Here is a 13,826-nt window from a genome sequence, read left to right as displayed (position 1 = left end):
AAGCAGTAAAAGCAAGTTCAAATTAATATGCAGACAAAACTTTGGGTTATGGTGATACGCCAAAGACTGTGCATATAAAGCAAACCATTCAACCATTAACATGTTATAAATATTGATATATTTTATTTTGATTTTTATTTAGACTTTTTTTTATTGCAGAGGCTTTATCTGTTATGTACTAAATGAGTCAACTATGTTTTTGGTATGTTTCCTCCTTTATAACTTGGTAATTATGAAATTACTAGAGTTATAACCAAAGTTGTGAACATACTGTAGAAGTGTTAAATATATTTCTATAATGAGTGACCCTTGAGTAAATTGTCAGCTTTATAAATTCAAATGTTTTAATGTACCAATTTATGAGAGCTTTTGTTTGTTTGTTTTAAATAAATGGAACACAATGGTAATTGATGTGTAAATGGGCAGTAAATATATGGGGAAAGCTAGGAGATTTGCTTTCATTGGAAATGTGACTAATTTTTAGAAAATGGTAACACAATTTACATTTCTTGTGTTAGAGAAATAAACTGATTAGTACTTGTTCTAGTTTGCTAGCTTCCGGAATGGAACACAACCAGAGATGGATTGGCTTTTAATAAAAGGGAATTTATTTCATTAGAAATGTATAGTTCTTCAGAGAAAAGGCAGCTAACTTTCAACTGAGGTTCTTTCTTACACAGGAAGGCCAGGTGATCTCTGCTGGCCTTCTCTCCAGGCCTCTAGGTTCCAACAACTTTCCCAGGGGTGATTCCTTTCTGCATCTCCAAAGGCCTGGGCTGAGCTGCAAGTGCTGAGATGAGGTATGCTGAGCTGCTTGGGCTGTGCTATGTTAAGCTCTCATTTAAGCACCAGCCAACTAAATCAGACATCATTCCTTGCAGCAGGCATGCCTCCTAGCTGACTGCAGATGCAGTCAGCAACAGATGAGGTTCACATGCCATTGGTTCATATCCACAGCAATAGAACTAGGCACCTTCACCTGGCCTAGTTGACACTTGAGCCTAACTACCACAATACTTGTCTTTGCACAAGAAAATAATAATAATTAACTTTGGGAATGGGATTGGGAGAGGAGAGCATGCGTGCTTTTTGTTATGCATCATTTTGTATAATATTTATTTTTCAGGCAAACACATGTATTGCTTTTTAATTTGTTATTAAATGTCTTTTTTTAATTCTAAAGTGTGGCAGTGATTTTTTTTTAATTGTGAAATATATGCAGAAAAATAATTTTCAAAGCATACTGCAACAGTTAGTTATAGAACAGATTTCAGAGTTTTGGTATGGGTTACAGTTCCACAATTTTAGGTTTTTACTTCTAGCTGCTCTAAGACCTAGAGACTAAAAGAAATATTATGATTCAGCAGTCATACTCATTTATTAAATCCTGTCTTCTCTGTTGTAACTGCACATTCTCCTTTGATCTTTCTCCCAATCCTTAGGGGTATTTGTGCTATGCACTTTCTAACTTTTTCATGTTAGAAAGAGGTTTTGATAATATGGTTAGGGGGATGGAACTAGTTGATTTTCTGGAGGGTCTGTCCCCTCTGGGTTTCAGGACTCAGCTGGCCTAGGAACCCATCTGGAGGTTGTAGTTTTCTGGAAAGTAACCATAGTGCATGGAACCTATTGTAGAATCTCAAGTAGAGCCCTTGGTGTTCTTTGGCATTGACAGGGTTGTTTTTTTATTGTGGTTTAACAAACCATGGTAAAGAGTGATATCTCTCTGAAACTTGGCATTGACAGGGTTGTTTTTTTATTGTGGTTTAGCAAACCATGGTAAAGAGCGATATCTCTCTGAAACTGGCGTAAAAGTAGTCTCCAGAATAGCCTCTCAACTCTGCTTGAACTTTCTCAGCCATTAATACCTTATTTTGTTATAATTCATTTCCCCCATTTGGTTAGAAAGGCATTGTTAATCCGTGGTGCCAGGGCCAGGTTCATACCCGAGAGTCATATCCCACATTGTCAGGGACACTTTCAGCCCTGGATGTTATGTCCCATGTAGGGGAGGAGGGCAGTCAGTTTACCTGCAGAGTTAGCATAGAGAGAGAGAAGCCATGTCTGAGCAACAAAAAATGTTTTCTGGGGATGACTTTTAGGCAAATTATAAGTAGGCTTTGCATTCCCTTTTGCAGGAATAAGTTTCCTAAGGGTAAACCCCAAGATGGAAAGCCCGTCCCATCAAATTGGCAGTCCCAAATGCTCTTCAGAATACCAGGTCTTTCTGACATTTTCCCCCGGTTCTTCAAGAGGACTTTGCTAATGCTTTTTTTTTTTTTTTTATCTTCTGCCCAGATTACTCTGGGATGTATCTATGCATCACAGTAACCTGTACAAACCAACAAGATCTCACTCCCTATTCAAGGTGCCACGTAATTATGGTGTTCAAATAAACTGACCATACAAGTTAAATTAGATAGTATGCTACAGAAAACACAAATTTTGTACCAAATAAACACATTTTCCTTTGATCTGACACAGCAATTGAAGTTTTAAAATAAAATCAGTATCATCCTTTAGTGTGATTTACCTTTGTCCTGACAAGATCAGCTTCATTCATATCTTAGTTGAAGTCTGATCTCTTTTTCAGCTTTTTTTTAACAGTTACTGTATGGGGTAATCTTACTTTCATAGCTGTGGAACTTAGCTCTTACCCAAAGTTCCAGGGATTGACCAGATTATATACAAAGAGTTCGACATCTCAGAATTTAGAAATAACAGTTACTACTCCTGTATAGATGTGACTCCTGTATAGATGTGACTGCTGTGAGAGTTTCCTACAGTCTAGGAAACTTTATAGTAAGCCTTTCACTGATAACTTATGCTCTCAAATTCTATTTTCAGAGTTTTCCCACTATAGTTAGACCATATAAGTAATGCATTATAATATCTGTCTTTTCGTTTCTGGCTTATTTCACCCAGTATACTGTTCTCAAGGTTCTTTCACCCAGTTGCTCACCTCATAGCTTTATTCTTTCTTGCAGCCTTTCAATATTCCATTGTTTGGATACTCCACAGTTTGCCCTCCCATTCTTCAGTCTTAGGCTACTTTAGAGGCTGCCTCCATCCATTGCAAATGGATGTGAATAGTGTCACCATAAACACTAGTGTGCAAATGTCCATTCATGTCCCTGCTTTCAGGCCTTCAAAGTATATACCTAGTATCAGGGTTGCATGGTCATATGGCAACCCTGTATTTAGCTTCCTGTGAAACATCACGCTGTCCTTCAGAGTGGCTGCACCCATTCTCCTTCCCTACCAGCAGTGAATAGGTACATCTCTCTCTCTCTCTACATCTTATCCAGCACCTTCATCTCTCTGTTTATTATTTTTCTTTTTTCTTTGTATGTTGTATGGCGGGGGTCACATTTCATTCTTTTTCCATGTGAGTATCTCCTTATTGCGGCACCATTTGTTGAATTTTCGTTTTTTTCATTTGTTTGCTTGCTTGTTCATTTGGGAAGTGCATGGCTGGGAATTGAACCCAGGTCTCCTGCATGGCAGGTGAGAATTCTACCACTAAACTACACTTGCACCCCCTTTTGTTTATTTTTAAACAGTTTTATTTACACACCATACAATCCATCCTAAGTAAACAATCAGTGGTTCCTGCTGTAATCACAGTTATTCATTCACCACCACAATCTGTATGAGGACATTTCTATTTCTTCTGCAAAGAAAGAAATAAAAAAAAAAAAAGAAAAAAGAAAAACAACAACTACACCAAGTATCCTGTACTCCTCCCTTATATCCCCCTCTTATTGACAGTTAGCTTTTGTTGTACTTAATGGATGCATATTGCAAGGTTACTGTTAACTATAGACATTGATTGCATTGATCGTAGTTTTTCCGCATACTGTCCCTTTTTCAACACCTTGAACTGTTGACATTTATTTGTTCTCCTTCATGTAAACACATTCTTATATTTGTACATTTAATCACCATCATTGTCCGCTCTAGGCTTTGCTAAATTATACAGTTGCAGTCTTTTTCTTTTTTTCTTTCTTTCTGGTGTCATACATGGCCCTCGCCTTCCTCTTTCAACCATACTCAACACTTGGCTTTGTTCATTGTACTTACATTATTGTGCAACCATCGAGTAGTATTGTGCTGTCCATTTTTGGACCTTTGCTGTCAATCCTGTTTAATATTCTGTAATCTTTCAGCATCAAATGCCCAACCTCTACCCTCTTTCTATCTTCTGGTAACCTGTGCTTTCAACTTTAACTCTCTAAGTTTGCTCATTAATGTTATTTCATATTAGTGAGACCATACATATTTGCCCTTTTCTTTTTTACTAACTTCACTCAACATAATGTCCACAAGGTTCCTCATGTTGTTGCACGTATCATGACTTTATTCTATGTCTTATTTTACTTCTCTCTTTTTATCCTTACTGACAGTCTTCATTTCTATACTCCTCTCCAAACTGCTCACTCCTGTCTATTCCTGTCTGTCTATAGTGCTCCCTTTAGTATTTATTGAAGAACACATCTCTTGTTCACAAACTCCCTCAGTGTCTGTCTGTCTGAAAATATTTTAAAAATGTCCCTCATTTTTGAAGGACAGTTTTACTGGATATAGAATTCATGGTTGGCAGTTTTGCTCTTTCAGTATCTCAAATATATCATACCATTGCCTTACCACCTCCGTGGTTTCTGGATAGAAATCCACACAGAGTCTGATTGAACTTCCCTTTTATGTAATGGATTGCTTTTCTCTTGCTGCTTTCAGAATTCTGTCTTTAACATTTTTTTTCCTCAATTATGAATAATGCTGCTATAAACATTGGTGTGCAGATGTCAGTTTATGTCCTTGCCGTCGTGTACTCTGAGTAGATACCTATCGATGGTATTGCCAGGTCATGTGGCAATCCTCTGCTTTGCTTCCTGAGGAACCGCCAAACTGCCTTCCACAGAGGTTGTACCATTTGACATTCCCACCAACATTGGAAAACTGTACCTCTTTCTCCACGTTGTCTCCAGCACTTGTTGTTTTATTGATAATGTCCTTTCCGGTAGGTGTGGGATGATATCTCATTGTGGTTTTTATTTGCATTTCCCTAATAGCCAGGGAGGTTATGCATCTTTTCATGTGCCTTTTGGCCATTTATATCTCCTCTTCTGAGAAGTGTCTGTTCATGTCTTTTGCCCATTTTGTAATTTGGTTGTTTGTCCTTTTGTTGTTGAGTTGAACAATCTCTTTATATATTCTGAATACTAGACCTATATCTGATATATCTTTCCAAATATTGTATCACATTATGTAGTCTGTCTTTTTTACTTTCTTGACAAAGTTCTTTGATGCACAAAAGTGTTTAATTTTGAGGAGTTCCCCCTTATTTCTTTCTTTCTTCAATGCTCATGCTTTGAGTGTAAGAGCTAGGAAACCATCTCCTATTATAAGATTTATAAGATATTTCCCTACATTTTCTTCTAAAAGTTTTATGGTCTTAGATCTGATGTTTAGGTCTTTGATCCATTTTGAGTTAATTTTTGTATATGGTGTGAGATATGGATCCTCTTTCATTCCCTTGCATGTGTATATCCAGTTCTCTAGGCACCATTTATTGAAGAGACTGTTCTGTCCCAGGTGAGTTGGCTTGATTGCCTTATCAAAGATCAGTTGTCCGTAGATGAGAGGGTTTATATCTGAACACTCTATTCAATTCCATTGGTCAGTATATCTATCTTTATGCCAATACCATGCTATTTTGACCACTGTAGCTTTGTAATATTCCTTAAAGTCAGGTTGCATAAGACCTCTGACTTGATTTTTCTTTCTCAGGATATTTTTAGGTATTCAGGGCATGCTACCCTTCCAGATAAATTTGGTTTATGGTTTTTCTATTTCTGAAAAGTAAGTTTTGGGATTTTAATTGGTATTGCATTGAATCTGTACATCAATTTAGATAGAATTGACATCTTAACTGTATTTAGTCTTCCAATCCATGAACATGGTATGCCCTTCCATCTCATAGAACTGACTTCTGGTTTTGTTGATTTTCTCAATTGTTTTCATGTTCTCAATTTCATTTATTTTATTTCTGCTCTAATCTTCATTATTTCTTTCCTTTTGTTTGCTTTGGGGTTAGTTTGCTGTTCTTTCTCTAGTTTTTCCAAGAGAACCGTTAAATCCTTGATTTTTGCTCTTCTTTTTTGATATAGGCATTTTGGGCAATACATTTCCCTCTTAATACTGCCTTTGCTGCATCCTGTAAAATTTGGTATGTTGTGTTTTCATTTTCATTTGCCTCGAGAGATTTACTGATTTCTCTAGTTACTTCTTCCTTGACCCTCTGGTTGTTTAAGAGTATATTGTTGAGCCTCCATACATTTGTGGATTTTCTGGCCCTCTGCCTGTTATGGATTTTGAACTTCATTCCTTTATGATCTGAGAAATTGTTTTGTATGATTTCAGTCTTTTTTAATTTATTGAGCTTTAACTTTGTGACCCAGCATATGGTCTGTCCTTAAGAATGATCCTTGAGCACTTGAGAAAAAGGTGTATCCTTCTGTTCTGGGGTGTAATGTTCTATAAATGTCTGTTAAGTCTAGCTCATTTATTCTATTATTCAAATTCTCTGTTTCATTTTTTGATCCTCAGTCTAGATGTTTGCTCCATTGATGAGCGTGGGGAATTGAAGTCTCCAGCTATTATGGTAGATGTGTCTATTTCTTTTCAGTGTTTGTCTCATATATTTTGGAGCATTCTGGCTCAATGCATAAATATTTATGATTGTTATGTTGTTTTGTTGCATTGTTCCTTTTATTAATACATATTGTCCTTTTTTGTTTCTTTTGTTTTTACAGTTGAAATCTAATTTGTTGGATATTAGTATAGCTACACCTGCTCTTTACTGATTGTTATTTGCATGAAATATCTTTTTCCAACCTTTCACTTTTCAACCTATGTTTATCCTTCTGTCTAAGATGCATTTCCTGTAGACACCATATAGATGGGTCCTGTTTTTAATCTATTCTGCCAGTCTAGGTCTTTTGATTTGGGAGTTTAATCCATTAACATTTAGTGTTATTACTGTCCGGGCAGTAATTTCTTCTACCATTGTGCCATTTGGATTTTATGTGTCACATCTAGTTTTTCTTCTTTTTACCTTTATTTATAGTCTTCTTTTCTTTACTGTTCTCCACATCTCTCTCTACTCTTTTCCTCTTTGTCTCTAGTGCTCCTTTTAGTATTTCTTGCAGAGCCTGTCTCTTGGTCATAAATTCTCTCAGTGATTTTTTTTGTCTGAAATTGTTTTAATTTCCCCCTCATTTTTGAAGGACAATTTTGCTGGATATACAATTCTTGGTTGGCAGTTTTTCTCTTTTAGCAACTTAAATATATCATCCCAGTGTCTTCTCACCTCCATGGTTTCTGCTGAGTAATCTATGCTTAGTCTTATTGGGCTTCCTTTGTATGTGATGGATTACTTTTCTCTTGCTACTTTCAATATTCTCTCTTTCTGTTTGACATCTTACATTCTGATTAGTAAGTGTTGTGGAGTATGTCTATTTGGATCTGTTTTGTTTGGGGTATTCTTCACTTCTTAGATCTGTAATTTTAAGTCTTTAATAAGAGTTCAAAAATTTTCAGTGATAATTTCCTCCATTAATTTTCCTTCCGATTTTCCCTTCTCTTCTCCTTCTGGGACACCCATAACATGTATATTCATGCACTTCATGTTGTCATTCAATTCCCTGAGTCCCTGCTCATATTTTTCCATTTTTAACCTTATATTTTCTTTTTCTTGTGTGATTTCAGATGTCCCGTCCTCCAGTTCACTAATTCTGTCTTTTACCTCTTGATACCTAGCGCTGTAGGTTTCCATTTTTTTTTTCATTTTCTTCTAACTGTGCCTTTCATTCCCATAAGTTCTGTGATTTGTTTTTTCAGACTTTTAATGTCTTATTTTTGTTCATTCCTTGCCTTCTTTATATCCTCCCTCAATTCATTGATTTGATTTTTGATGAGGTTTTCCATGTCTGTGAGAACATTTTGAATTAATTGTTTCAACTCCTGTATCTCATTTGAATTGTTTGTTTTTTCCTTTGACTGGGTCATATCTTCACTTTTCCTGGTATGATTCATTATTTTTTTGCTGGCGGCTAGGCGTTTAATTTCCTTAATTAGTTTATTCTGGAGATTGTTTTCACTTCTTTTACCTAGGATTTTCTTGCTGGATGACTTCACTTTCTATCTGTTCTTTGATATTCAGTTCAGCTTATTCTAGACCTCTTGCTTAGGTTTTGTTTAAGGGATTAGAATTTTTCAGTTTTTGTTTTCTTGTTTCTTGCACTGCCTGTATGGTGCCTCCCCACCCCCCACTTATGAGGGTCTACTTTAGTATTATAGACCCCAGTCAGATTTTCCTAGACCAAACTTGCTTCTTCTCAGGAGGAAAGAGTCACCTGCGTCAGTTTTCCCTGAGGGTGAGAGCCGGTGGTTGAAAGACTTTATTCTGAGGCATCTAGACCCTGTGTTTTTCTTATCCTGCTCAATATGTGGTGCTTGTCTACCTGCAGGTCCCACCAGCATAAAGTGATGTGGTACCTTTAACTTCAGCAGACTCTCCCTCCTGGGGGTATGATTGAGACAGAGGAGAGGTTGTAGGCTGGCTTCACTTTTCCAGTCCCTGGCGTCTGAATTTCTTGAGGGAGGGATTCCACTTGAGCTGGCCCCCACCCCTCTCCTGGGAAAGGCACAGGCTCCAGACAAACACTCAAACAAGGTTAATGCTGTCTTTGCTTGAAGCAGTTGGAGCCTGAGAAGTCCTGTAGCTGTATATAAAGAGTAGTCCAGCCGTAGAAACAGAGCCACAAAAAAGAAAAAGAAAATTTCTTTCCGAGCAGGAGCTCCGTTCCTCAGGTTTGTCAGTTAAGAGCTTATGTTGGTATGTTGCTTTGTGTATCTCCAGGTCCTATCTGTCCCCTTCTTTCCTTCAGGGCCCAGAACCTTTCAAGTATTACGTGCTATCCGATAAAAAAAACCTGTTTTTTTTCTTTTTTCTTTTTCTGTCAGCCCTGCCCCTCTGTGCCTGAGCATAAACCAGCAGCCTCAGCTTTTACTCGGGGTTCACCTGAGCTTGGGTCCTATTTTTAGTAATCATAATTTCTTAATGAATTCCACAATTGGAACTTGGATGTGCTCAGCCCCTGCTGCTGTGTGAAGTCTCTTTCCTTTCCCTTCTGGGAAGCAGCCTGTATGGGAGGGGCACTGGCTCTGCAACTTGGGGAACTCACGGTTCTGGGTGGGCTCACAGCTGGTGCACCTTGCCCAGACTGGGGTACGCAGTGTGTCTGGTCAGTGTAGTACCCCAGCAGTTTTGTACTGTTCCTGGCTATTTACTAGCTGCTCTAGAGGACAAATTTAATCCCACACCCCACTGAGCTGCCATCTTGACCCCTGTTCTGCCATCTTTGGCCCCCCCCATCTTTAACATTTGACAATCTGATCAGTAAGTGTCTTGGAGTAGGTCTGTTTGGATGTGTTTTGTTTGGGGTACACTGCACTTTTCAGATCTGTAATTTTATGCCTTTTATAAGAGATGGGAAATTTTCAGTGATGTTTTCCTCCATTATTTTTTGCCCCTTTTACTTTCTCCTTTTGAAATACTTGTAACACATTACTTGTGTGATTCATGTTCTTCTTCAATTCCCTGAGACCCTGCTCATATTTTCATTTTTTTCTCTTTTTTGTTTTGTGTGTAGGATTTCAGCTGTCCTGTCCTCTAGTTCACTAATCCTTTCTTCTTCTTCTTCAGATCTGCTGTTGTATGTCACCGTTGTGTTTTTCATCTCTTCTATTGTGCCTTTCATTCCCATAAGTTCTGCCCTTTGGTTTGTCAAGCTTTTGAGTTCTTCTTCATGGTTGACCAATATCTTCTTCATATCTGTCATCTCTTTTGTCATATCTTCCCTCACGTTGTTAACTTGAGTTTTGAATTGATTTTCCATGCTTCTTTGAACATCTGTAATTCACTGTTTTACTCCTGTATCTTGTTTAAAGTGTTAGTTTATTCCTTTGATTGAACCATAACTTTGTTTTTCCTAGTATGATTCATAATTTTTTGCTGGAGTCTGGGCATCTGGTTTCCTTGATTAGTTTTCTCTGGAGGTCACTTTTAAAATCTTTTTTTATCTAGGGTTTTCTTGTTAGTTGGCTTTGTTCTCTATCTGTTCTTTGGCTTTTAGTTTAAGTTATTCTAGTCATCTAGTACAGCTTCTGTTTAACTGATGTGAATTTTTCAGCTCTTGTTTTTCTGTTTTCTGCTCTACCTATATGGAATCTTTTTTATTATTATTTTTTTTGTATGCTGTATAGTGGGGTCACATTTTATTATTTTTCTATGTGAGTATCCCATTATTGCAGCACTATTTGTTGATTTTTGTTTTGTTTTGGTTTTTCTCATTGTTTTTGTTTGTTTGTTTGTTTTTGTATTTGTTTTTTGGGAAGTGCATGGACCAGGGATCGAACTGGGGTCTTCCACATAGCAGGTGAGAATTCTACCACTGAACTACCCTTGCACCCCCTATATGGGACCTTTTTTGAGGAGAGTCTCTCCAAACATGAACAACCCCAATCAAATTTTCACAGACATGGTATGCCCAAGTCTCAGGAGGTAGGTGTAATTAGTATCAAGTTTCTGTGAGGATGAGACTGAGCAGGTTTTATGATTTCCCTATGGAACCTCCTAGACTGTGTGCTTTTCATATATCCTGCCCAGCAGGTGGCACTTCTCAGCCCACGCCTCCTACCCATGTAAAGTGGCGTGGAGCCTTTAATTTTCAGTCTTCTAGTGTTGTTGAGACAGAGGCTGAGACGGAAGGCAAGCTTAAGGTGTTTCCAATTCCCAGTCCCCCGTGTCGGAATTTTCTGAAGGAGAACCATTACTTCAGCTGGGCCTCTCTCCCCTCTTTTGTTAAGATATGTCTTTTAGGGAATTATGTCTTTCACTTATTACTTTGTGTCTGTGACCTATCTTTTTTTTTTTTTTTTTTTTTTTTTTTAAAGGAAAGACAGAGAGAAGGAAGGAAGGAAGGAAGAAAGGGAAACATTTTTAAACATTTTCTTGTATTCTGTTTCTCCGTTTTTGTTACATGGGCTGGGGCCGGGAATCGAACCGAGGTCCTCCGGCATAGCAGGCAAGCACTTTGCCCGCTGAGCCACCGCGGCCCGCCCCTCTGTGACCTATCTTAATTCCATCCTTGCTTGAGTCAGCATTAACAACTGAAAATGCCTGAAGCTTCCTTAGTGAGCCACTTAGAATACTTAAAAACAAAAAAGGGATAGAGAAAAATAAAATAAAATCCACTTTCAGAGCTAGGTCTCCCCGGTCACCAAGGTTTACCATTCAAAAGATGGAGTTGTTATCTGGCGCTGTGTGCCCCTTTTTTGGAGCACAGTCCTTTTCCAGTATTCTGAGCTCAGCTGACTCCAAAATCCTTGTTTTTGTTTTTCCCCTTCTCTTCTCTTCTTTTCTTTGTGCTTCTGTTGAACTTAAAGGTACCACATCACCTCAGAGTTACTTACCTGCTTTGTCTGGGTTTATCTGTGCTAGCAGCTTTTATTCAGTATTCCATATGTTAATTAAAATGGCAGTTGGAGCTTGGTTGAGCTACTTTTCTTGGTCCTAGCAGAGACTGTTTTTTTTTCCCGTGTGAAAGTGATTCCAAAACAGCCTGCTGTGCTGGTGGGGGAGGGGCATCAGCCTCCACAGTTTGCGAGCTTTATTTACAGTTCTGTGCTATGATCTCTGCCCTTCCACCCACTCCATACTGTTGTATAATGTGTGTCTGGTTGTGGATATCTCCCAAATAGTTATTTCAGACAGTTCCTGGCTATTTACTAGCAGCTCTAGAGGACTAACTAAATTGTGCACCTCCCTATGTTACCATCTTGTCCCACCTCTGCTTTTATAATGAAGAAATTTTTATACAATAAGTAGCAGAGATGTAAGGAGGAAAACAGTGATAAAGAAAATAAAAATAGAAACAGTTATGCCTGTGAGACAATGTACAAACAATTCTTGGTTCATATATATGGATTCAAATGCCCTTAGTATAGCTCACAGTTTTGAAACTGCATTAATAGAGAATGCAAGGATGAGTTTTCTGTTTGTTCTTGTTTAGTTGTTAATGTGTTCTTACCTGCTTTATTTTTATAGGGATGTGCATGCAGTTTGTCTCTGGGATGATAAAGGCCCAGCCAAAATTCATCAGGCTTTAAAAGAAGATATTCTTGAGTTTATTAAGCAAGCACAAGCAGTAAGTTCTTTATCTTTGCTTTATATTGGATTTGTTTTATAACTATTCAGAGAATATCGTATTTTCTGATTTCTAAGGTATAACTTCTTGAAGTATTTTAAAATATCACACTGATTTTTGATAATTTTGTTAAATAAACTTTAATGAAATGATTGCTGTTTGTTTTTTATTATTATAGTGATTTTTCTGTTAAGAGAATTCATTATTTCTCTTAATGAAAAGAGTCTATAAATTAGAGTTTTTAAAGTTCCTTAGAAATTTCTTAGAAATCACTGTCTTTTTTTTGCCTTACATGAATCCCTATAAAACAGTTTTTTTGTGAGGACTTGTACCTTGTTACAGGCTGACAGTAATTTTCCTCAATTACAAATAGTTCTCCAAGTATACAATTCTTGTACTGTCCTTTGTACTGCTGGTGCTGACTGAAATTCAATACTCGTGAGTTGATAAAATGTTTCAGTATTTTTGAAATGAAGACAGAGCTCATTTAGACATGAGGCCAATTATGCAAGAGCTACTTTTGTTTGTGTTGCTTTGTTTTAAACACTTATTTTTTTGGGAAAATCAATGCAGAGGTAAAATATTTTGAATCAACAGTGGCTTTGCTAATGAATTCCTTACTGCTTTGAAGAAGGGCCTGAGGACATGAGTGTACTTTCTTTCTATAAAATGATACCTGAAAACTAGAGGGCTAGAATTTCCTATTCTCTAATTGAGTTTTTACTTCAGTATCTTGTATGTTATTAAAGTTACCAGTTAAAAATATTGCTAAACAGTAGTAGCAGATTAGTTGAAAATTAAAAATGATTTTTTTCTATGTATGACTTAAAGGAAGATTAGCACATATTTAATTCTGCTCATAGCCATTACCTTGGTGAGTTAAGAATGATGTCATATTGTATATTAGGATATTAAATATTTTATTGATAGCTTTGTTTATATGTTAATGATTTCAAAAGAGTTTATAGATTTATAGGAAATTAACTTTTAATGAAAATAAGTCATTTTCAGGCTTTCCTTAGATATTAAATGTTTTGGTACTGCATTCAATCAAAACTGTATTTTTCTAAATCTGATTTAGAAATACAGTTTCTACTTGTCTTGAAAAACACATCAACTTATCCATTAATGGCTTTTGGTAAAGATAGGTTATGTCTATTTTAGATTGATGTTACTTTGTTCCTTACTTTCTGGAAAAATGCTCATGAAGAATCTTCTTAGATATTGTTAACAAATGTTAAAAAAGAAATACTTAAAGTACACAGGTAATTTAGTGGTAGAATTCTCACCTGCCATGCAGGAGACCCGGGTTTGATTCCTGGCCCATGGATCACCCCCAACCCCCCAAAAAAGGTGAACAAAATTTCCTATGATATATATATATATATCACATTTATCTGCCTCTGTGTGTGTGTATGCATAGATATAGAAATACATATATGTCGGGAGACATACAAGAAAAAAAATCCCTTAAAAGTAGAAAATGAGATATTTAAGGGTTTTATTGTAACAGACCTCAACAAGAACCTAAGGATAAGATTTAACACCACTGAT

General features: G+C 36.9%; 1 protein-coding gene across 3 annotated transcripts in view; it reads left to right on the top strand.

The window, feature by feature from the left end:
• Window positions 1–13,826, top strand: part of CUL5 (cullin 5) — a 166,569-nt gene that overhangs the window by 75,191 nt on the left and 77,552 nt on the right. For all 3 annotated transcript variants that reach the window (XM_077113070.1, XM_077113069.1, XM_077113068.1), the window contains one exon: window positions 12,173–12,272. Coding sequence is in view for 2 of the 3 variants with exons in the window: in XM_077113069.1 (XP_076969184.1) it covers window positions 12,173–12,272 (100 nt within the window). In the remaining variant the exon portion in view is untranslated. The remainder of the gene's footprint in view (window positions 1–12,172; window positions 12,273–13,826) is intronic.

The sequence above is a fragment of the Tamandua tetradactyla genome, chromosome 8 (assembly GCF_023851605.1).
Source record: "Tamandua tetradactyla isolate mTamTet1 chromosome 8, mTamTet1.pri, whole genome shotgun sequence".
In the NCBI taxonomy this organism is placed as follows: Eukaryota; Metazoa; Chordata; class Mammalia; order Pilosa; family Myrmecophagidae; genus Tamandua; species Tamandua tetradactyla.
This window is presented reverse-complemented; position numbering and strand designations above follow the sequence as displayed.